Below are 24,215 nucleotides of genomic sequence, written 5' to 3'. Positions count from 1 at the left end.
CCCAAAATCCTTACTTCTACTCCACTACATTTCAGATCCAAATATTGTACTTTTACGAAAACTTAGCCTACTAGTTACTTTGCAGACTTAGATTATTATTACAAAACATGCATTAATGTTAGCCCTGAATACATTTCAGCCATTTGAAAGTAGCAGATCTACAAGCCTACAATGCGTCACATCGCGACCCATTGTGGGCTTGTAGATCTGCTATTTATTATAAACATATTAAACATATTCAATAATATTTAATAATATCTCTCCCTCTCCCTCTCTCTCCCCCCTTATTTCTTAATTGTAATGTGTGTTTTTAGCTTGACCTCAATTATAGATCAAACTTGCCTTAGCACTCCAGCCGCCAACACATATCACTTTTGACTGGCAAATCAATAACTGAATTACTTTGATCAATAACTGAATTACTTTGATGAAACCACACCACTAGAAAAGATGAGGGCTTTGCGGCGGCCACTAGCCAACCATTTAACATTTTTAATCTAGCAGAAGTTCTGTATCATGGATCGGACAGGTGGTCTGGGACTGTGTGTGTGTGTGTGTGTGTGTGTGTGTGTGTGTGTCTGTGTGTGTGTGTGTGTGTGTGTCTGTGTGTGTGTGTGTGTGTGTGTGTGTGTGTGTGTGTGTGTGTGTGTGTGTGTGTGTGTGTGTGTGTGTGTGTGTGTGCATGCGTGCGTGCGTGTGTGCATGTGTTGTGTATGTGTGGTGGTGGCAAAGGTGTTGGGGACTTTTAATTAGAAGCAGGATTCACCCAACGTGCGTGCGTGCGTGGTGGTGGCAAAGGTGTTGGGGATTTTTAATTAGAAGCAGGAGTCACCCAATGTCAATGCGTGCGTGCGTGCGTGCGTGCGTGCGTGCGTGCGTATTGGAAACCAAGGCAGATGAGATTGGTATGTAGACAGGCGGACACACTGGCACGCAAAAATAGCGTATATTCAATATGTACCTACCGTACGTTGTGTAAAAATTGTAGTCATGAAATAACCCTCTGTAATATGGAGGTGTTATGATGTTCATCCCATCTGGATCACACACTGAAAAAGAAAATCACTGGCATATGCCATGAAATATAAAACATGAATATATTTTCGTATTCGTATTATTGGCAACATCTGACATAATGTAATGAAATATAGATTTTCAGGCCCACGTTAGTGCACTTATGAGTTCTCTTTTTCAGTGAAATCCATACTTTCCTCTCAGTTCTTCATTCTTTTTTCTAATGATCTCAGAAAGCATACAACCCTCCTCCCACCCCCCTGTTACATTATGCATTGATTCAAGGTTCTCAGCAGAATCTCAGCCAAATGAGTTAGGGATTAACCATTCACTTGCAACAGCTGAGCAGTTAACTCACGAGAGAATGTACGTACTGTATAAAGTGACTATTCAGATCATGGGTTTCAATGTATACAGTATACACTACTACTGTATGTAACCCATTCCAGTGTCATTTATCTGGTAATCCATGGGCTCTACACTCCCTCTGCCAACCTGGGGAGAGCAGTGGGCTGACCTCATACGTCCGTCTATGCTTTTCACCTGAAACGGGGGAGTTTCCCTGTGGCCATAGTTTTAGTGAGGTCACGTTTAGGAATAGAGGGTATGCACATGCTTAAAGGGAATGGCACATCGAGTGGCAAATCGAGTGGCAAAGCAACATGCAAAGTGAGTTTAACGTTGTTTAACGTTGTTTAATGCAATCAGATAGGACTTTTCTGTTTGGATGCATGGGCTGTCAAGGCCAGAAAGTCGTTTTTTGCCAGTCAGTAGGCATTCCTGAATCCTGCAGGAATGCCTACTTCCGGGTTTGATGATGACACATGCATACCCTCTATACCTGATGGCGACTGTTCCGAGGCTGGCAGATTTGACCGGGGGCAAGCGTGTGTTGGGGGTTGGGGCCCACCACCACCACCACCACCACCATATACACAGAGTATTTGCAGGTGTACGTAGAGATAGGAGGAGAGACATCATTTGGGTGGGGGTGGAGGAAGAGGGGTACAGTACATCATCCAATCACTCTGGGATCATGGCGGGTGCAATCTGGTGCCAGCGAGGCCGCAGACTAGATTGACCTTGTCGGTGCCATAAGGTCGCTCTGGAATGAAATGAATGGCAGAAAGGTGAACATCGCTCTCCTTGATTGTGGCACTTTCAGGCGTGCTGCTTATCCCTCCTTGGTAAACCACCAGTCCTCCACATGCTTATCAGTGTTGTTTTTGGCAGCACATTTCTATTTTAGTTTTAGTCATAGTCTCTAAAATAGTTTTCATTTAGTTTCAGTCACATTTTAGTCACCTGGAATGTTTTAGTGTTAGTCTAGTTTTAGTCGACTAAATGTCATAAGATTTTAGTCGACTAAATCTGCAGTTGATTTAGTCGACTAAAATGTATTTTGGCGGGCCTTGATGCCATCATAATGGCTGATTTTACACTTGCTGAAAATAGCCGATCTACAAGCTCACTGCGACGCGTTGTGAGCTTGTAGATCTGCTATTTCAGCATGCAACCAAGTACAAAATGACTGTAGTCCATTCCTAAAATTTTAGTCTAGTTTTTATTTAGTTTCCATTTAGTTTTCGTCAGTGAAAAATTGTTTTAGTCAACGACAGTCGACTCGAGACCCAAAAGAGAAATTTGGGAACTTACAAAAACAATAATGCATTAAGCATTTTCAACATAGAGAAAAAAAATTGATTTATTTGAATGTTTCTCCACTGGAAAAAATATTAAATTAATAAATAAATGTAGGAAAGGTTAAAAAAAGAAAAAAATAAAAAAAAGTACCACTATACATTCAGGTACGTACATTTTTTTCCCCACTGTGAAATGGGACGAGGAGGAAGATAATGGATATTTAGACCAGAGAAATGACAACATTAATGCCACGTTAATTGATAGCTTCTGTCTTTCATATAGGTGCCTTACACTGTCGATCTTAACAACCGACACTATTTTCTGGCAAATTAAACATAGTGGTATTGAATTAGCATGAGATGGTAAAATGAAAGAGGAAGACATTCGTTCCTCCATTTCCTGGCATCCAATTTTTGGGAGCTTGCCGAGGCTTATCTTTGCTGCTCCTCTTAATGGGGTCAGGCAGGTGAGGTCAGAGGTGACTTGACGTTCCTCTCCATGGTCCCGCTGCGTTGAATTGAGTGCACACACTTTTCACTGGAACAGAGATAAAGGTTTGAAAATAAAATACAATTTAAGATGTATTTATTGATCAGATGGGGAAGTCAGGTGTCACCGCAGCAAGCAGTGAGAATGACATCATAGGAAACAGATAAGTCAATAACCAAACCAAAATAAATAAAATAAAATAAAATAAAATAAAAAAGGTTAATTGTTGTATAGCTATAGAAGGTCTAAACTAAAGGTGACCCTGATTAAGTATTGGAGAGCACTTTAGGAAAGTTGAAATGAATTGTATGCGATTGGTCATTAGCGGTCTTATAGTGCAAACACCCGTTTTGCATGGCCGTGTTCAAATTAGATTACCCACCGGTGGACTTAACGATTTGAGAAAGGCAGTGATTGAGGTTGTTGGGGTTAGTGAAGCCAGCTAATGAATAAACATCCTGGGTATGTTGAACTTACTTCACAGTATAAGGCCCCATGAGGCCAGGCTACAGCAACCAGATCCACTGCATGGCTTTTTCCAAGCCATATACCAACCGCAGTCTGTTTGAGTTTTGCAGTCTCAAAGCCACTGGAAATAGACTGCAAAAAAATCTTCTTTCCCCAAACAATAAGATACATTAACGAACTGATAAGAACCAAAGCCTATCAGGGAAAAGGAAAACGCTAGCTTTCGCTTGTGCTTGCTGTTTGATGTAATATTATATTTTTGCTGCTGCATTGTCTGAAGGAAAGTTTTACTCGTACAGTATGTACATGTACACAAGATGTAACAATAAAGTACAACCTTGAACCTTTACGAATTTACGTCATGTGGCTAGCATTATTATTATTAGTATTATTATGTAATGTTTTGGCAGGCTCAAGTCTATGGACTTTCAGGGCAGTAAATGACAACGTAAGATGTCATCGGGTGATATACTGTAAATACTGCCTATGCTGCACCCCTCACTACACACGAGTGAGATTTTTAATCCATAGGATGGAGAGCTTTTTTTCCATCGGAATGGCTGTCTATCTATCTGTGGGGATCTGTGGGGATCTTGGAGCTTAAGTTGCTATTAGTTTTGGCCTGTTCCCACAGGTTCACGTGTCTTTGAACATGTGTCTGACACGTGGTTTTAGATGAGGCAGGAAGGGACATTTAATGTAGGACTAGGAGGTGACAGATGACCTTCCTCCTCATCCAATTCCCCCATCTCTCTCTCTCTCTCTCTCTCTCTCTCTCTCTCTCTCTCTGTGTGCAGAAACTTACATTATCCCAGTAAAACCTGAGACCGAATCTGCAATTGTCTTCTAAATCCAACAGTTTTCTTAAACATAATGGTAATAATTAAAAAAAAATGTTTCTATCTCAGTCGTTCTCAAACTTTTAATAGAAAGACGCCCTAAATTATGTATTTGGCCGCGGACCAAATCTATCTAATATTTGTGTATTGTGTAGATTTGGCGTGTGCGTCTGAATTGTAACTAATTCACAGAATTCCATGAATGGCTCTTTGCGATGAAACCTCTTTTGACAGGTACATTTCAGAATAATTCACTAATCAGTGCTGTACTGTAAATGCACTGTCTAGCACTTTCTGACACAGCAGCGCGACGCGCTCAGAGCTTGCAGTTTACCTTGCAGATTACCATTTATAATTTAAATGGTAAAATGGTGCATTTATAGTTGGTGCATACTAAAATGAAAACCAGCATAATCTTTATTTTAATGCAGTTTTGGGGATATTTTAAAGGTTTGCGGGAGCGGGGCCCGTTTTGCCCCCCAAAATGCAACAAATCATGTCCGATTGAACTCCCTTTTGCACACCTGACTCCGCCAGCTGGTGGCAGCAGTGAGTCCCTCTCGGGCAGAGACATGTACTCCAAGCCATTTCTGACCGGAGAGATATGCGGCCGTATGAGGCCGCTAGAGGCGGCGGGATCAAATACTGATGACGTATTGAAGCATTTGCCACAGTGCAAATGTAAACACAACCTGACAAGACTATTATACAACTCGAAATTATTATGGAGATATCATCATTTTTGGCTCGCTGTTTCAGGTTTATCGTTTCTGCTTGAGAGAACCCAGATCCAGGCAGGAGGAGGGAACTTTTGAACTCAATACTGCCGCAATCTGGCGGAGTCAGGTTACTCTGAGTAGGCCACGGGCAGAATTAAAGGAGCCCAACATTCCGCCAATCATGAACACAGAGGTCCACATATATGTCTGCTCCAAAACAACACACAGCCAATAAAGCGGTTGCACTTTGACTTACTCGCATACTAGATGGTTGCATTACTGACACAGCCCTGGGTATAGGCCACATCCGGCCATGGCTCAGAGAGGAGCGCACTTTTTTGAGTTATTATTTTTGTCCTGTGTGTGTCGCCTACAAATCATAGGTTTCGGTGTATAAGCTCCCACCCCCAAATCCCCCCGCTCCCCCAACATGTGTCTGACCCAATTCAGTGTTTTAGACAAGGCAGCAATAAGGGATATCACATTTAGGACCAGGAGGTTACAGCTTAAGCTCACCCCCCTCAACTCTAGTATACACTGTAACATCCTCATCTAACGTCTCTCTCTCTGCAGGGTGCTTATTAGCATAATGCTGACATTGACTGCCAAGTGAAGGATAGGGCCACCTGCCCACTCTTCCCTCAGGAGCAGTGGAGCAGTGTGCCAAACAACCCCAGTTCCTAACAACAACTTTCGACAAGTTAACTTTGTGAGATGCACATTTAAAAACACATTGTTCCACACTCAATCTAGTAATCTTTACTACTGCAATGTGCCTGGCTGTCAGTGTCTTGGCGTGTTTATACTTTGCATTGGCACTACAACCTTTTTGGATAGTGCATGCATGTGTGTGTGTGTGTGTGTGTGTGTGTGTGTGTGTGTGTGTGTGTGTGTGTGTGTGTGTGTGTGTGTGTGTGTGTGTGTGTGTTTGTGTGCACGCACACGCATGCGTGTAAACTTTTGTTTTGGCATTTCGTGCTAAATGTTTGAGATAGGAGAGTGCAGAGAAACAAAAGGGACCGTGAGAGGAGAGAGATGTCAAGACAGAAGAATGGGAGTCATTGCGGTTCACAAGAAGCACATTGTCTGCACACTTCACTAACTGGCTGAGCCACTATACCAGAGACCATTTTTCTGGAAAATATTTTTTTGTTTAAAATATCGTGAAAAATCGTATCGTGAACCTCGTATCGTGATACGAATCGTATCGTGAGTTGAGTGAATCGTTACATGCTTACCAGAGACCTCATGGAATATTATTATTCCGTATAATTATGATCCAACCTATTAGACAAATGAACTGTCAGATCAGTGATGGCCCTATTCATTCGAATGAATTATCATGCGTCACACCGACAGTTACACGTTTTATGTTTTGCCCCATTTGACCATTTACATGGAGACACCAGGCAGAGCATCTTCAAAGGTTTCCACTCTGGTTTAACTTTTTTTTTTTTTCTTTTTGCATTTTCAGCCCCCCAACAAGGCATTGGTCGACATGTAAACGGACAAACGTGTCGTGCTCTGAGAATCCTCTGAGAATCTTTTCCAACTTCAGAGCGTGATGTAATTGCATAATTTTATTTATTTATTATTATTTTTATTGGGGACAGCCAAGCAGTACATCTGACAGGAACATCTTTGCACATAGTCACCCATGTTCTCTCTTCTAGCTGTGAGGCGACAGCACTACCGACTGCCACCACGCCCCCCAAGTCATACAATTTGAGGCAGTTTATTGCAGAGATATTTTCACCTATATTAAATATCTCAGTAAACATTAGCTCTGTGATGAGGCAGAACATGCTGGATTGAAGGGTATGTGTCCCTGTGTCTCATATCCTCCTCCCCCTTTTAATATTTTCCCCTTCTGTCCTATCTCTTGTGACTTTCTGTGCTCACTCTGTGAGACCATTTGTCTGACAGGGTTGGATTTATTTGTCGGAGCCATGCGCCAGCCATGCTTTTCAATTCCCTGCCAGAGACTGGAGCCAGTGAGGTGATTACCTTGTAAGAGAAAGACAGAACATTTCTGACTGCAGCTCAATTGGGTCCAAATATCGGACTCACGCACACGCACGCACGCACGCACGCACGCACAGACACTCCAGGCAGGGTTGCACAGATTCCCAAAACCCTGCATAAGAGACCCTTAAGATGCCATAGCTAGTATAATTTACTGGTTAAATATACACTTTATTGATTAAATATTCATAAGTTGCAGAATACACATAAATGGACACCGACATGGCCCAGAGCATAGTGTTTTATCTCATCTGAGTTCCATGCAGACCCTAAGGAAATCTCCCCTCAATGCAGAGATTCTCCAAGTACTGAAATATTCACTGTGATGTGGGTGTGTTAGCTATTTTACACTGACAATGTTGCTTGAGTAACGACTTTTATATCTAAGCCACGAACACATATTGGTCTACTACATCCTGCTTCCCCTTTATTTGTAGGAACATGTAGACTCTATTCAATTGGCTAAACAACAAAATGCAATAAAGCAGTGTTCTTTTGGCGTTTTCCCTTTTTCCACTAGACATTTAGTCACTTTCTGCCAGGTGTGCCAATTTCACTGCTGCATATCAATCTTCCGAAGCCATAAAAATGTGCTGTTGCTAATGATAAAATGTACTGGCCCCAAACAAAAGGCCAAAGATTTAAATCACTTGCTGGTTGCATTAAAAGTTGCATTGGAATTAATGACTTTATAATAATGAGGCACAATAATTAAGTCTGGCTTGCTCTGTTCAATATGACCCTATTTACAATTTTATTGTGTTATTACTTATTAATCTGCTCAGACAAAGTAGTCACCGAATGGGTTTTAACCCTAGAACACTACGGGGTGATTTTCACCCAGACAATTATATTTTTGTAATTGTCATAATGATGATGATGATGTCTGAGGTGGGTGGCTCGTTCAGTACCTTCATGATGCTCAGTGATATCATAGAAGGTAAGTTTGTTTCCCTGCCCACATCCCGTTTGGGTGAATTTCCATTGTGTTTAGTGATAGTGTGATACACACATTTTAACCGTATTAATGCCTGCACCCGCCTGTGCCAAAAAGAGGGACCTCATATTTATTTAATTTCCTTTAATCGAGTAATTAAAAAAGATTTTAATTTAATTTAGCTTTTCCACACATTATACAGCCTACATATGGATCCGATGCGCACACGTGCGTGAGGCTAATTACTCCTTTTTCTGCCCAAAATGAGCCAAAATTCAGTGTTTGGAAGGTTATTATTCCCTCTCCGCAGACGAAAACAACTCATCGCCCGTTTACCGCAGCCTGCAGTCAAGCGCACATTGTGTGTGTGTGTGTGTGTGTGTGTGTGTGTGTGTGGGCTGGGGGGCTACACTTCCTGCGCAATTGAGACCAGGAAGTTGTACATGCCCAAATTTGTGCATGTACAACTTCCTGGTCTCAATTGTGTATGTTTCTTTCCTTCCAGGGAGCAACATGGAGTCCACCATACGGTCTTGAGCGCCCTCTCCTGAGATACTTCCGGGTCCTACTTTTGTTTCACTTTTGTGTGCCCATAGAGTTAGACTGTGACGCTTCCGTCGGACTAAATCTGAGACGAAAACAACCACGAAAGTCAAAATTTTCCGCTTCCAACAACAAAGCTGCGCTGCTCTCCCAAATCTGGCTGTGACAGGCCGTCTGCCACACATGGAATACTATCGCCATTTTATTTTATTCTGTCAACTAAATCCTCATTAATGCAAACTAGATTCAACATACTCAAGCCTGCACACATTCTAAATATGCCCCCGAAATATTTTACCGAGCAAATAGACTGTTGCCACTTAATGATAATAATAGTCTTTATTGTCTCCACATCATATATTTTTGTTGTCATGGACACTTGTACAAAACATTAATAATTCTACTCGAGTTGGAAGCATTAAGACCCATTTTAACCCTCAATGGCTTCCTTTCTGAAAAATAACGTAATTGTAAAAAGATTCACCCGTTTAGATATTCTATTTACAAGAGATGCGGACGGGAGCTGGTGCCACTTGGACCTGGACATAACGTAGCACTACAAAATGACGTCGGACTTAAATACTGAATAGTCCTTGGTTGCCCTGGGATCTCTTCTTCTACTGTGGTATTTCGCGCACTTGCCTGGCACTGGCCTCACAATCCCCGCCTATGTGTCGGGACTCGGGAGGGATTGGGTTAAAAAAGGTTTTCTGTAGGAATTGACTCTTATATTATTTGGCAGCTCATAAAGGTAAATCAAATAGCTTTTTTTAAACAGAAGACGAAAATATCCGTTTTGCAAAAGATCCATATAGGTATAGCCCAGACCTACGTAGCCTTTGATAAAGATCCATATAGGTATAGCCGAGACCTACGTAGCCTTTGATAAAGATCCATATAGGTATAGCCCAGACCTACGTAGCCTTTGATAAAGATCCATATAGGTATAGCCCAGACCTACGTAGCCTTTGATAAAGATCCATATAGGTATAGCCCAGACCTACGTAGCCTTTGATAAAGATCCATATAGGTATAGCCCAGACCTACGTAGCCTTTGATAAAGATCCATATAGGTATAGCCCAGACCTACGTAGCCTTTGATAAAGATCCATATAGGTATAGCCCAGACCTACGTAGCCTTTGATAAAGATCCATATAGGTATAGCCCAGACCTACGTAGCCTTTGATAAAGATCCATATAGGTATAGCCCAGACCTACGTAGCCTTTGATAAAGATCCATATAGGTATAGCCCAGACCTACGTAGCCTTTGATAAAGATCCATATAGGTATAGCCCAGACCTACGTAGCCTTTGATAAAGATCCATATAGGTATAGCCCAGACCTACGTAGCCTTTGATAAAGATCCATATAGGTATAGCCCAGACCTACGTAGCCTTTGATAAAAAAACAAACATAATGAAGTGACATTATTCCGGTAGAGTGTCACAGCCCTAGCGGTTGCTTTCTCGCCTTTAAGGCGTCTTACTGGTGATAAAACAAGAATGATTCAGTCATAACTGCCAGGTTCAACAAGCTCTCGTATAGTGCCCGTCTTTGTTTCAGACGTTCTTTTCTTAGTTCACTCATTGCGTTTTGTTATGGCTTTCCTCTAGCTCCAGTTAGCTCTTAACATTATAGCTTCTGTTGCCACTGGCTCTGCGTTCCGGTGTTCAGAGTATGGGTTTTTATGCCGTCAGATATGAGTTTTATGGTAAGTCTCCCATTGGCCTGGCCACTATACTGTTGTCGTTATGGTCGTCAGTAGTGGTGCGTGTGTAGCATATACTTATGCTACACACACACAGACACACCCCCCCCCCCCCCACACACAACAAAACTTAAACTCAGGATTAAACTGGAGAAATCTAAAAATGATGGATCAGAATTCCTTCGGATACATGGCGAATGCATTTATTCCTTGCATTGTGCCTACACATGTTGCGACTTGCAGTCGCAACATGTGTAGGCACAGTGCACTGAAGTTTTTTAATTCCCCCCCTAGCTAGTACCTGTAAACCGGAGGAAATTATTTTATAATTATTACTGATTCTCCATTAGAGATATTTTGTCTCTACCAAAACCAAACCACAAATGAAAAAATCCAGAACAATAGAACACACACCCATTGGTTCTGATTGGACAGAGTGAACACAACAAAACTTAAACTCAGGATTAAACTGGAGAAATCTAAAAATGATGGATCAGAATTCCTTCGGATACTTGGCGAATGCATTTATTCCTTGCATTGTGCCTACACATGTTGCGACTGTAGGCACAGTACACTGAAGTTTTTTAATTCCCCCCCCCACACACACACACACACACACACACACACACACACACACACACACACACACACACACACACACACACACACACACACACACACACACACACACACACACTGCTTCAGAAGTAGGTGTAATGGTGGAAGGAATTTACATTGAAAACATAAAGAACCCAAGAGACTGAAAATTATGCTTATGATATTATTATTGAAGAGAAGAAATCAAAATAAAATAAACAACAACAGTTCAGATATAAATTCAACCCAAAAGTCAAGGTCAAATTGTGGGGGTCCCCGGGGGGTTTCCCCGGAACATCCGGACACATGGCCAGGTGGCGGGCGAGCCTTCCCGCGTCCGAAATGGTCGAGAGTTATCGTGTTGCAACTTTCCGTGCTCATCCGTGCTGACACACACACACACACACACACACACACACACACGCTTTTGCCTTTTTTGATTTTAACCACAGACAGACAGACAGACAGACAGACAGACATAGCTGTGTAGTGGAGGCACCGCTCAAAAATGCTTTGATGCTGAGGGATTAGTTTCAAAGAAGGACTTAAAATTTGCCAAGGCCCACAGCAAACATCGTCTTGTAGCGATATTCACACTACTTGCCTCAAAAGAAAGCTTTCTTGCCGGCTCCAATTTAAAAAAAATATGCTTATTGACCTTTATGTAACACCTGCTTTTATCTAAGTGGTGTTTTTGAACAGAAAGCTGAGATATTCACAGTTTTGTGTCCCAGTCATTGACAGGCAGATATAAAATTGAACACAAAAAATATTCATGAGGAAAAAATAACACATTGATCCCATCTACTGTTCGTCAGTAATTGGCTTTTTTATTCAGCTTGCGATCATCAGTTTGCAACGCGTTATCTAACACCCCTGTAACTCTGCCGTATATAAACCGTTTAGGACACGGAAAAGTGCATTAGAATCGGGCCGATGTCCCCGACGCATCCATTTCGGTCTTATCACTGCAATTATGATAAAAAAATACAGTGTTACAATCACTATAGTCTGGTTGCTCTTCTGCACACTAACACGTGCGTACAACGAGACACTCTGGAGTCCCAGTGCCTTCCACCCGCTGCCTGGAAGCAGTTCGACCCGGCCACTGCTGGTGACGGTCCCTCGATACAATCCGTGAAGTTGTGATCTTGTTTGTTAGTTATCTTGTTTGTTCGTAGTAGTATGAAGAAGGAAAGGAGACATGAATCTGACCGCCTTTTGTCCATGGGTCTGTTATTCAAGGCTGCTCCGATGGTGGTAGCGTCTATGGGAGGGGGGAGAAAAAGGAGGGGGGCAAGCTGATCCTGGGTGTTCATGAAGAGTGACATGTGATTCAGGCTGACTGGAGTGTTTACGATCGTATACAGGGCATAGACGCCGCCATTAGGGAAAGTAATTAATAAAGAAATGCACTAAAAGTAAAATTACGGGTCCCGCACCGACCATCGGGATTCGAACCACGTAACATCACGTGTCCCGCATTATGTGTGTTAATATAAAGTTTTTTAATGACGAGTAAAATGGTACAAATGTATTTGTAAAAAAAGGGATACAGACCTGCCGCAGCCAGTGTTGTGCACCTCACTGACTGAGACAAAGTGCTAGGGTTTTATACTAGGGCGTGGTGGTGGTGATGATTGCTGATTCCAAACTGGTGTGACTGAGTGAGTGATTGGTGAACTGATGTAGATGGTACCAGTACAAATACAGACATACTACAATTAATAACCCTAGGTTACATGTGCAAATGTAGTCCAGGCGCTTTTCGAGCACAAGTTTTTTTTATCAGAGCATCCCATCCCTTCAGGGCATGCTATATGGGCGGACATTAGAGCTATAATGTTTGTTTTCAAGTGAGAGACAGATGACCTGCAGCTAAGCATGTTTGCTACTGCGTGGCTTATTTCAAACCTATAATGTTTTCAGATACGTCAAAGTATAGATTTCAGATAGATCAAAACAGAGTAGATCTGTAATTAAAGCCAGGTATGTTTGAATGAACGTGCAGCTGCGTGGGAATCACAAATCGAGAGTAATTTACCGTGTGTCAATGTCATAAAGCGGAACGTTTCCATTCAAGGAAGTAGTTCAATTTGGCTTTTTGACACAAATATTAAAATACACAACATTTTTCCCATTGTCATTGATTGATACAAATTAATAAATCCACACGACACATGCTTGAGGTCTTAATCTTATGCCTCGATCATCGAATTGTGACATTCGCATTGAGGGGTTATCGGTTCAGGCAATGGTTTGATGATTGAAGCATGCTGTCATGCCCTCCAGTGTGCTAAACAGCTGTGGCTCATCACAAACTGCACGGCCAAGCAGTATAAATAAATGCATTGCATAACATACATGGTTCATGTGTGTTCAGCAGTTTAAGCAGGCATTCGTGAAAGACTCAGAAAGGCAAGGAATTCATTATTGAACATTTGACTTTAATGCTTGATGAGACATTGATGAGACATGCACAGGCCGGACCTTATTTGTGTGTGTGTGTGTGTGTGTGTGTGTGTGTGTGTGTGTGTGTGTGTGTGTGTGTGTGTGTGTGTGTGTCGAGAAAAACGGAGTGGGGAATCCGGGTCGGGGCCCGGTCCCTTACCGGTCCCCGGTAGCTACGTGCGCCTGCTTGAGTAAATGTACTTATAGTGACTTTACACCGCTGAGTAATTCTCACATGGCAATAACAGTGGTGTTTAATTAAATTAGTTGTCTTTGTTTAATAGGCCAATAATGCGCATGCGTTGTGTTGGGTAGTAGACCAATAGTTCTGAACCATGTGGTCCGGGGACCACCATTGGTCCTTGAGGGGGTTCCATCCTAGTCCCCAGTTAAATGATGGAGAGTTATCCAAATGGACTCTTATAGAACTTTAACTCTTGAGAGTGTGGACCAAGTTTTCATATGTTACACTCTCAAGAGTTACATTTTTGTTAAACATCTGCATTAATTAATTTACAAGATAAGTCTACACAATAGAATAATTGTTAATTTTATCAACATTTTCCTGTTATCTTGAATATTTTATGGCGATATATTATAATTATATGGATGGTGCCACATCAATACAGCCTGGATGTGGACATCTAATTCAACGACAACAGAACATTCTAAGACATGTTTTGTGTCTGAGAGGTTAAATGTCATCAAATGATGGTAAATGTATAATAATGAATGGACCCTGACATGAAAAGGGTTGACAACCACTGCCCTAGAAAGTAGACACTCCCTGAGCAAGCTTCAAGCACGCACTTAAAATCCTCCGGTAGCCACCCACACACACACACACGCGCACACACACACACACGCACATACACGCACGCACACATACTGCCGCTGCGTCACCAGGCTTTCCACCTAGCTATAGACCGATTCACCTGGGCGCGGCCATTACTGAGGTGTAATACATGGAGCAGGTGCTCCGTAGGCCAGGTGTAGCTAATCAGTGCTGCTGCACTTGATGGTACACCTCAGTAATGGCCGCACCCAGGAAACCCTCTGTGAATCGGTCTATAGCTGCCAAGGCAAGACACATGCGCAACGAGCGTTTATGTTGTTTACCAGTAAAAAATTGTGAAATAAACAACTTATAGGCTAATGTTTACACTGCAATGACTGCATGGAAGGAAGTTGAGTGTAGGAGTCTGAGTCTCCTGCACTGAAAACTGCTCAGTCACAACTCAACTGTGTGACAGTCTGAAAGACATAGTTAATTCATCTTCATAACAAACTGCTGGTCGTTTTGTTTTTATTCTGCGAGCCTGAGGTGAGTTAGCTGCCTATGCTAAGCATTAACGTGTGTGTGTGTGTGTGTGTGTGTGTGTGTGTGTGTGTGTGTGAGAGAGAGAGAGAGAGAGAGTGTGTGTGTGTGTGTGTGCGAGCGTGCGTGCGTGCGTGTGTGTGTGTGTGTGTGTGCGCGGAGCGGTGCATGTGAGTGAGGAGGGAGTGAGAGAGGGTGAAATTAACAAACAAAAAGGTGCTTTGAAGTGCTAGCTGTGTGCACAATGTTTTGTTTGGGGTGTCACAGCACTACATCCTTGTATGAAACTTCATATTCTTAACATACCAAGTGTTGCAACCTGACTTGCACATCTACAATCAATTTATTTCAAAACATATAGTCTGGGCATGCATGTCCAAAGTCCCCACAGCTTCATTCCTAAAATGTATTATTTATCCAATATAAAACAAAATTATGGGTCCTTGAGGGAGTTCCAGGGGGTCCCCAGCTAAATGATAGTTTGGAACCAAATGGACCCTTATGGGTCTGTAACCAAACGGTTCCATAATAGGTCCGTTTGGTTCCATTTGTACACTCTCCGAGTAAGATTTACATTGATTTTACAATATAATTCAGGTTTCCAGAGATAAAAATTAACAGCTGATGGGCCCCTGCTTTTGTAAATGAAATAGCTGTGGCCGGTCGTTAAGGGGTTAAACGCTTAGTGGCTGGGCCACTTAGCAGTCAGCAGTGGGAGGAGTAATGATAATTTGTCCAATCACCTGTGAGTGGATGGAAGTGCGACATGACTACAAAAAAAGGTGTTTACACCACTACCAAGGCACTAGGTATCAAAATCCCGAGATCATGGCTCTGCTATTCGACCACATTGGACTGTGCCTACTGTGAGCCGTGCTGGTTGTTTGCTGACCGGAGTGCACCTTTCCACAGTGATGCGTGGGTCAAAGGAGTACTGGCAACATTTATCTGAGAGGATTGACTCACTCACGCATCTCAGATTCATACCGGTGTTTCATACAGGGCTGAAAAAAGAGAGGAAAGGGATGAAGCTATAAAGCCTTGAAAAAGAAAATAGAAAATGTCAGCATTATTTTCCTAGTCGTACAGCAAACAAAAATGCTGGAAAATGTGAATGCAGTGTCAACAATGAATGACCTCCATAAAGCAGTTGAACACCTCCAACATAATTCAGAGCCTCTCTGCATACCGACAGGACTTTGTCAAGGTCAAGTGCACCTCTCAAAATCTTGCAGCAAAATGGGGCGCACAGAGTGAGTTTGTGCAAACACGCAAAAGAAGAGTGAAACGCCACTTTGATGAACTATGTGAAGATGAAAGGCTTGGTGATGGCAAGAGCTGCTTCCGAATAAATGTCAGCCTGGACGTCATTATCAGCCAGTTAATTAATGTTAATGTTATATTGTGTCTCACCATACCTGTCACTGTCGCGAGTGCAGTGATGAAGACTTATTTAAGGAGCAGCATGGGACAAGAAAGACTCAGTGGAATGGCTATGCTTTCTATTGAGAACTGCAGAGCGAGGGCTTTGGACCTGAGCAGCGTCATAAATGAGTCCCGTAAGGTGACCTTCTAATGAGTACTCGGGCAACAGCCACATCCATTCAGTAATGCTGTGTTTTTGTTTTCTTGATGGTTATGCTTACTGTCATTAAGCAGTCAATCTGATCTCAATCCAATGATTTTCTTCCCACACTTATTCAATTATTATGGGTTTATGTTGCCTTATTTTTATCGGTCTGCATTAACACATCATATTGGTACACATTGCCATTAAATAACTATTTAAGCCATATACAAGATCAAAGAACCAAAATATATAGGCTGCAGGACCTCATCATGACAGCTTGTGAGCTTGTAGATCAGCTACTTTTGGTGAATGTTCCACCAGAACAGGTTTGCTGTGGTGCAAGTGGTTAAGAAGAATGGATTTATTTATTTGTAAAAGTGAAAACATTACTAAATATTTCCATTACTCATTGTATTTTCTTATGCAACTTATTACCATTGTAACATTTCACGCACCAACGGCCAAGCAGTGCATTACCCCAAGCCAGGACTGAACCCATGGCCCACGGTTCACCAGTGTGGGCAACAACCCCCTTCACCAAAGATAGCTCATCATCAGGGCCTTGCGCCACTGAGTAGCTAGGCTACACGTATATACAGACGAGTGACGACCCCCATTTTTCAAGACTCATTTGTGGAAAAAGAACATTGAATGTCAAATAGTCTAGTCCCTGATTATAATATATTAGGATATTTATATTGGGGAAAAAAACACAGTCTTCCATACAAGTATACAGCACAATAGATGACTCATAAACCATAAGTGGAAAAAGCAGTGGCTGGCTCAGATGCAATTTCTCATGTTTATTTGAGAATGCTGATGCTTTTCGGCAAACAGCCTTCTTCTTATTTTGGGGTGCCACTTTTTCCACTCCAAAATGTTCCATTTCCAAAATTAAATATAAAAAGGTTTACAGTTAAATTAAGTCCACTCACATCTGTAGCCTATGTAAATTACATCCTGCACATAATTCTACATTCGTTCAAACTCACATTCATTGAATTATAATAATAATTGAGAATAATCATACATCCTGATGTGAAAAAATAATATATTTCTAAAAAAGAAGAGAAGAAATTCATGTTGCTATCAATGTCAAGGACCTTACATAGCGAAGTGCTATGTGTATGAACAATGAAAATCGGATGGAAATAGAATTTTCCTGTGGTGTCATAATGAAACATAACGTAGATATGGCAGGCCGACTATCAAGAAAATAAAGACACGGCACTTCATGTCGAAAAGTTTGCCGACCCCTGGGGTACAGTTGCACAGTGTGGCTCTTGGTCAGCCCACTTTCTTTCTTTTTACCCTACTTACTTACTTATACTCAAATATTATGGTGTCTCTCTCAATCTGCTCCACAGGTGCGAGCCAGGGTGATGAATGATTGATACTGGGAGGAAAGCCAGCTAACCAGATGTATGGAGGATGGAGATGACTGGAGACGCCGCTGGAGGGCTCACCGTGAGGCTCTCTCTCTCTATCCATGGGTTCCAATGTTTGGGGCGGTATGGGATTTTTATTACCGTGGTTATTGCCGGCCGGTATGGCGGTTATTAAAAGTGAATGATATGGTTCAAATTTTTAATCTTAAACTAGGGTCAGCTCTTGATATTTGTGGCTCATTTGAAAACAAAAAAGAAACATAACACCAGAGTAACACCCTGGATAAATGAGCATTCACGCTCACTGAAGCAAGAATGTCGTAGAGCTGAGCGAGCTTGGAGAAAAAATAAACTCACCATCCACCTAGAGATTCTTAAAAAGTCAACAGTCGCCTATAACAAAGCCTTGCGTCTAGCAAGGCAGGCATATTTCTCTGGCATTATTAATGAGAACAAGAAAAATGCCAGAGTCCTATTCTCTACCATTGACTTTAACCCCCCCCAGTCCTACAAGCAGTCATTCCTGGCCTCTAAAGCTAAGTGTAATGAGTTTGCATGCTTTTTTGACAACAACATTTTTAACATTAGAGCTGATATTATGAATGGTGCTGCTGCTAGCGCAAACCTTCAAACAGCAGCTAATGGTCCCAGGGTAGATCTCTCCAGGGGGAGCCTATTATCGTTCTGCGCAATTGATGAAGACGAACTCCGCAAAACTATATCCCAGATGACATCATCCTCCTGTTCATTGGATACAATTCCCACCACCTTTCTCAAAGAGGTCTTAGACAGTGTGATTGGAGATATCCTAAAAATTGTAAACAGCTCGCTACAATCAGGCGTCTTCCCACTCACTGAAGACTGCTGTAGTTAAGCCCCTTCTCAAGAAACACAATCTTGATCCCTCTGTTTTGGGTAACTATCGACCCATTTCAAATCTACCCTTTCTGGGCAAGGTTTTAGAAAAATGCATCTTTCATCAATTGGATGTGTTTCTACAGAACAATAATGTGCACAACAAATTCCAATCTGGCTTTAGGAAAGGTCACAGTACAGAAACAGCACTTGTAAAAGTAATGAATGATCTTAGGGTGTCTGCTGACAAGAAACATGTATCCGTTCTCTTACTTCTAGATCTAACGGCTGCATTTGACACGATTGCATTCAATTTTAATACAGTGTCTGGAGCACTGGATAGGCCTGTCTGGTACGGCCCTGTCCTGGTTTTCCTCCTACCTATCAAATAGAAGTTACTTTGTCAAAAACAAAAAAAAAAAACAAAAAAAAAACTATATATATATATATATTTTTTTTTTAACCGCGGTAATGAACCCGATACCGCGGTATGCATTACATACCGGCGGTATGGCGGTATTGCGGTTATTGCACCCAGCCCTACCCTCGCATCACTTACACAATTCAAGTATAGAAGACGGCTCAAGGTATGAACGCTTTGCTTCTTTGAGCTACTGGTGTTGTATGCTGTGTGTATACTAGGGTGATTCAAGCTGGTGAACTATTACTGTCATTTTTGGACCCAATGACTGCGTGGCAGCGTGGCAATAATGAAACATGTTATGTAACTGTTTCAGGCTCTGGAATTGAATGCTGATGTGAACCTACAGTTTGCATGTTGTAAACTTGTATCTGTCCTTGAAGGTATGAGTTGTAACAGGGAACAGTACAGTATCAGTATCGGTCGCTCTTGATCACTTCGGTCCTATGAGTGAATTTGCTATTTATTTTTGGTTAGAGTTTTAGTTTTAGTTTTAGTTTAAGTTTTAGGTTTTATAACAGTCATCAATTCCACCTGTTAATTTTCAATTGGAGGCTGCATGATAAACAGTACGTTTGGTGTGTTGTGGTTGCTGAGGTTCATTGTGTGGCTGTATTGGTCCATGGCAAATAATGTCTGGTCTAGGCCATCTCTCTCTCTCTCTCTCTCTTTCTACACACAAGTGTGATTTTTGAGTGGCTTTAACCTCGCGATGATTTGATTGTGAATATTGTAAATATCATGAATCCAAATCCGTCAACAATGCACTGGAAAAATATGTGTGTAATTTATTTTTTAAAACAATGTCTTATCATAAGAAAACTATTGGTGGAGAGGTTTGTCTAACCCATGTTATGCTTAGCTGTGATTGGACCATAGCACTTTGGGGAGGGGCTTAGCTATAGGTCAAGAATTGTGATTGGCCGGAACCACATTTGTGATGATTTCATTGGCTGAGCACGGAATGTGCTGTATGATGATAAGAGTGCCCCTCACAGTTGAAAACCCTGTTGAAAACCCCTGCTTTAGACAATGCACAGACCTTTAGGAAAACCTGAGACGACAATATTGTTAACAGCAGAGGTGACATAAGACAGCATGACGCTGATGGATGGGGGTGCTAAATTAAATCTCAGCATTGCGAATAAACTGTCAGGCCCCTATAGCTCAGGGACATCACCTGGTCACCCGTAACCCAAAATGCACATAGCCGTCAGATTGAGTGACCACACCACCTGCTCCCACCAACCTCAAATGACAACCGCTGAATATCATGCCAATTAGAGAGGAGACAACCGAGGCTTGACAAGTGGCACCTAATTCCCATCCGTTTGATATATGTGGCGGACACTGGCGGCGTCAAAATATGTTGTACATACAATACACGTTGAGAAGGTATGTCGTCTCTGCTGGGATATTGGAAGTGGAAGGCAATATGTGTACCCACAATCACACATGCGAAGAAGTCATCAATTTGTTCACCAATGAGAAGCTAAGACTGGTATAAGTAGGCTAATGGATGCAGAGTATAATAGGTGTCCTTGTGGCGTGATTTGTAATCCCACCAGCGCTCCAGGATCCCACCGCCGTTCCAGGATCCAGGACCCGCCTTACCGTGTTTCTGATTGGCTCCCGGGCAGGCATAGTTTTACTGAGGTTAGGTTTAGGGTTAGGTTTAGGTATAGTTTTACTGAGGTTAGGTTTATCATGTGTCCTTAGTCTAGTGGGAAGAAAGGGAATATACTTCTAATCAGTGTTTCTAGATTAAAAAAAAACAAAATGATGACCTATGTTAAAAAGTTGTTCATGTGCCACTATCAAAGAATTCTGTTTCACCATATCTCAGACAGTGTTGCACTTAAACCATTTTGGGCGGGAACCCCTTTTGGTGTTTTAAGCATTCTGTTCTACTTTAGCAGATCTACAAGCTCATAGCTATTTTTGAAAAGTCGTTAAAATGTGGCGCAAATCATTGAATATATATTTCAGAGCTAACATTTTAACTAAAATATTTGCTTCAGGGGGGGGGGGGGCCCTGGAACTACATATTTTGAGGTGGGGGTCCGTGGCCCAATAGAGATAATTCTGGGGGTCCTTGACATGAAAAAGTTTGAGCACTACTGACATAGAAACATAGGATTTAGAAGCCTTTTTTTTAATCGAGTCCATAATGGGTTAACTGAATACAGTAAATACGGTGTCTATAGACCTATGTTTTGTGAACGTTGTTTGTATGTGCAGATAGATGCTCTTACTATCATTATTATTGGTAATGGTGGCAATACTAATACTTTGAGCCTGGCGGATTATCAAATGTTGTGGTGATCGAGGTGTAATGCAGCTTTTAACATATACAGTATCAGCCAGTCCTGCATGATACAGTACTAAAATTAATCTTCTCCTGCTATACAGTAGAGCTTTTTCTGTGTTCCTTATCACTGCTTTACAGTTGCACACTAGTCACACACACACAAACAGATGCAAGCACACACAGTCGCACACCGGCACAAATCAAACGTAACAAACGCAATCCAGCAGGCAGCAGCACCGACATGAACACACAGCAAGCACATAATGCACACGGAAAGCACTGCCATCTCTTAAATATGTCCAAAGGAAGACGGGACAGACAGACAGACAGACAGACAGACAGACAGACAGACACACACACATGCATATAAATTATGCCTGAATGAAAAGAAAAATGAAGGAGAAGAAAGCTGTGTTTGATGTCTCATACACACGTATCAAACGGATGTTCTGTGCTCTGTCTGTGATTAATGGCTGCCACAATGCAATTTCAATGGGAGTCACATTGTTTGGCCAAACAGTTGTGTTTGATGAGGCAGCAATCAGCAATCAAACAAACATTTTTGGTCAAACCATGTGACTCCCATTGAAATTGCATTGTGGCAGCCATTAATCACAGAGCATTCGTTTGATACGTGTGAATGAGGCCTGTGTCTCAGGCCTTGTACAAACATGACGAACATGCTCTGTTCCGTCCGTGTTTCATGGCCGCCTCAATGCTTTTCCAATGGAAGTCACGTGGTTTGACCAAACACTTGTTAGACGGAACAGAGCATGTCCGTCCGACATGTGTGCATACGAGGCCTCCCCAAATGAAAAGGGGGAACTGAATCCAACCCTCACAGGACATGATGCATGTCCTCGCATCTGATGGAGCACATGACCTCGTCTCACACACCCCATGTCATGTGTCCTCACAGATGAATGAATCACGGGCAATACGAGCCGTCAGCCTGGCATGGTAGCTCTGACCGAGCGCTCTGGGGAGACATACAATTTAATGATGGCGAAATAATTGGACAAATCTTCCAAGAATTATGTTAACAAGTGCGGAATAAAACCCCTTTGACAGACGGAAGAATAAAGAAAGATAGAAAAAACACTCACAGCTGCAGGACAGAATGGTAATTGCCCTAGAGTAGACTGTAGTTAACGAAGTCACTAATTAAAAAAAGACACTAATTAAGTTACTGCCCGACTGTTTGGAGCTGGTCTGGTCTCAACAGGGAGGCATTACCCAGACGCAGCCCCCTCTCCTCTCTTGATGATGATGATGACAGCAGCAGCAGTGCAGGGCTGTAATTTTCCTCCAGAACTGTATGCTGGAGGCCATGGCCACATCAGAGGACAGCTATCCACACACAGGGAGACAGATCATGCCTAATGAGCTCCCTTAACTGATGGAAATAGATACCAGCTTCCACATTGATGTCGTGGAGTTAAGGGGGGATAAGCACTGGCTTGGTGGTGAGGCTTCGGCTGCCACAGTGTCCATAAGAAGTGGAACTCCAAAAGACAGCGTTGGCCCCAAACCATGGATCATAGGCTCTATGCACACACACACACACACGCCATTTTGGAAATAACGTATGGGGCCCCTTCCTTCACAGGTGTTACCCATGATACTAATTAAGGCATCTGTTCCATCCTGGTCAAACAGAGTCAGGGAGCTGCTATTGTGCGTGTTGTTGGCTCACGGTGTCACTCTGCTATGCACGAGTGGGCCTCAAAGTGTCCTTGAGTGAGTTCCAAATGGCCCCGTATGGGTCTGTGACTCTGAGTTATGGGGGTCCTGGAAATTAAATGGTTTGAGAACCACTACTGTACAGTAAATGGAACAGAGCCTTAATTAGTATCATCGGTAACACCTGTGAAGGAAGTAGGAAGAGTTATTCTGTGTGCATAGAGCCTATATTTTTTTTGATCAAAGCTTCTTCATTTTTTAAGTCACATATGAGTCAAAAATAGCATACAACATTTTTTTAACTTTCTTTTTACCCCTCCCTCCCCCCAGAGTTCCCGCTCTGAAAGAGGCACAACCCCGGTATCTTGTACCATTAACAATGAAATAAAAGGCATATACAAATATACATTCAAAAATAGAAGAAATTAATCAAATATCATAGAGCCTATATTGACATATTTCTGCAAACACTCCGTGGCTCTGCGTTGCATGACTGTATTATCATTCTCGCATATAGTGGGATGTAAGACTTAAAATGAAAGTAAGCAGCAAATGAAAATAAACAAATGAACACTAATCTTTTACTTTCTCTAATCACAACCTAAAACATGAACCTTGGTTGAAAAGAAAGAAAGTTGTCCTTCAAGTCAGAAATGAGAGTATTTATTCCAACACTGCTTATAAATACTTTTAAATAGTATTCATCATTGCTGTTAGAAAGATTGTATTTTTTGTAGCTACAGCATTGCAGTGGCAATACCTTGCACTACGAGCTGTTGTAGATTGTAGATTGGCTATTTTCAACTTGTCATAGCACACCTGGTCAGGCTCTGCCAGTGGCCAGTGGGCCTAATCAGTCTAAATCCCCTCACTTGTGCAATTTCCAGCCTCTGCCTCAGCCAATTGATTGCCATGGCAACCCCACACCTGCCAATTGATTACTTAACCAGTCCACTTTTCACAGTCTGTTTGCACTCTTCACACACAAGGCAGACATACAGAAAGGGACACAGACAGACAGTTAAAACGGGTGCTATGACAAGTTGACAACGGTTATTATTGGGTTCCCAAGTTGCATCGTTCTCAAGTAGGCTGCTGGCCGACGGGTGTGTCTTTTTCTCTTTTATATAATCTTTTTTATCCCACAATTTTGTAACCCATTTTTCACCCCTGTGTCAATTATTTAATGTGATCCTGGGCTCTACACACCCTCCGCCAACCTGGTCCCCATTA

General features: G+C 42.1%; 1 protein-coding gene across 1 annotated transcript in view; it reads right to left on the bottom strand.

Annotated features, from left to right (window-relative positions):
- Positions 1-3,116: 3,116 nt before the first annotated feature.
- The window catches only part of LOC310867576 (V-set and transmembrane domain-containing protein 2A-like), a gene marked incomplete at both ends in the record, with an annotated part of 96,965 nt that continues 75,866 nt past the window's right edge, over positions 3,117-24,215 (bottom strand). The window contains 2 exons of the mRNA XM_083777691.1: positions 3,117-3,165; positions 4,979-5,099. Coding sequence (XP_083633817.1) covers positions 3,117-3,165; positions 4,979-5,099 — 170 coding nt within the window. The remainder of the gene's footprint in view (positions 3,166-4,978; positions 5,100-24,215) is intronic.

Source organism: Protomyctophum parallelum (assembly GCF_964188405.1).
Source record: "Protomyctophum parallelum genome assembly, chromosome: 12".
NCBI classification, from domain to species: Eukaryota; Metazoa; Chordata; class Actinopteri; order Myctophiformes; family Myctophidae; genus Protomyctophum; species Protomyctophum parallelum.
The sequence above is the reverse complement of the archived record's forward strand: the minus strand, read 5'-3'. Positions and strand labels throughout refer to the sequence as shown.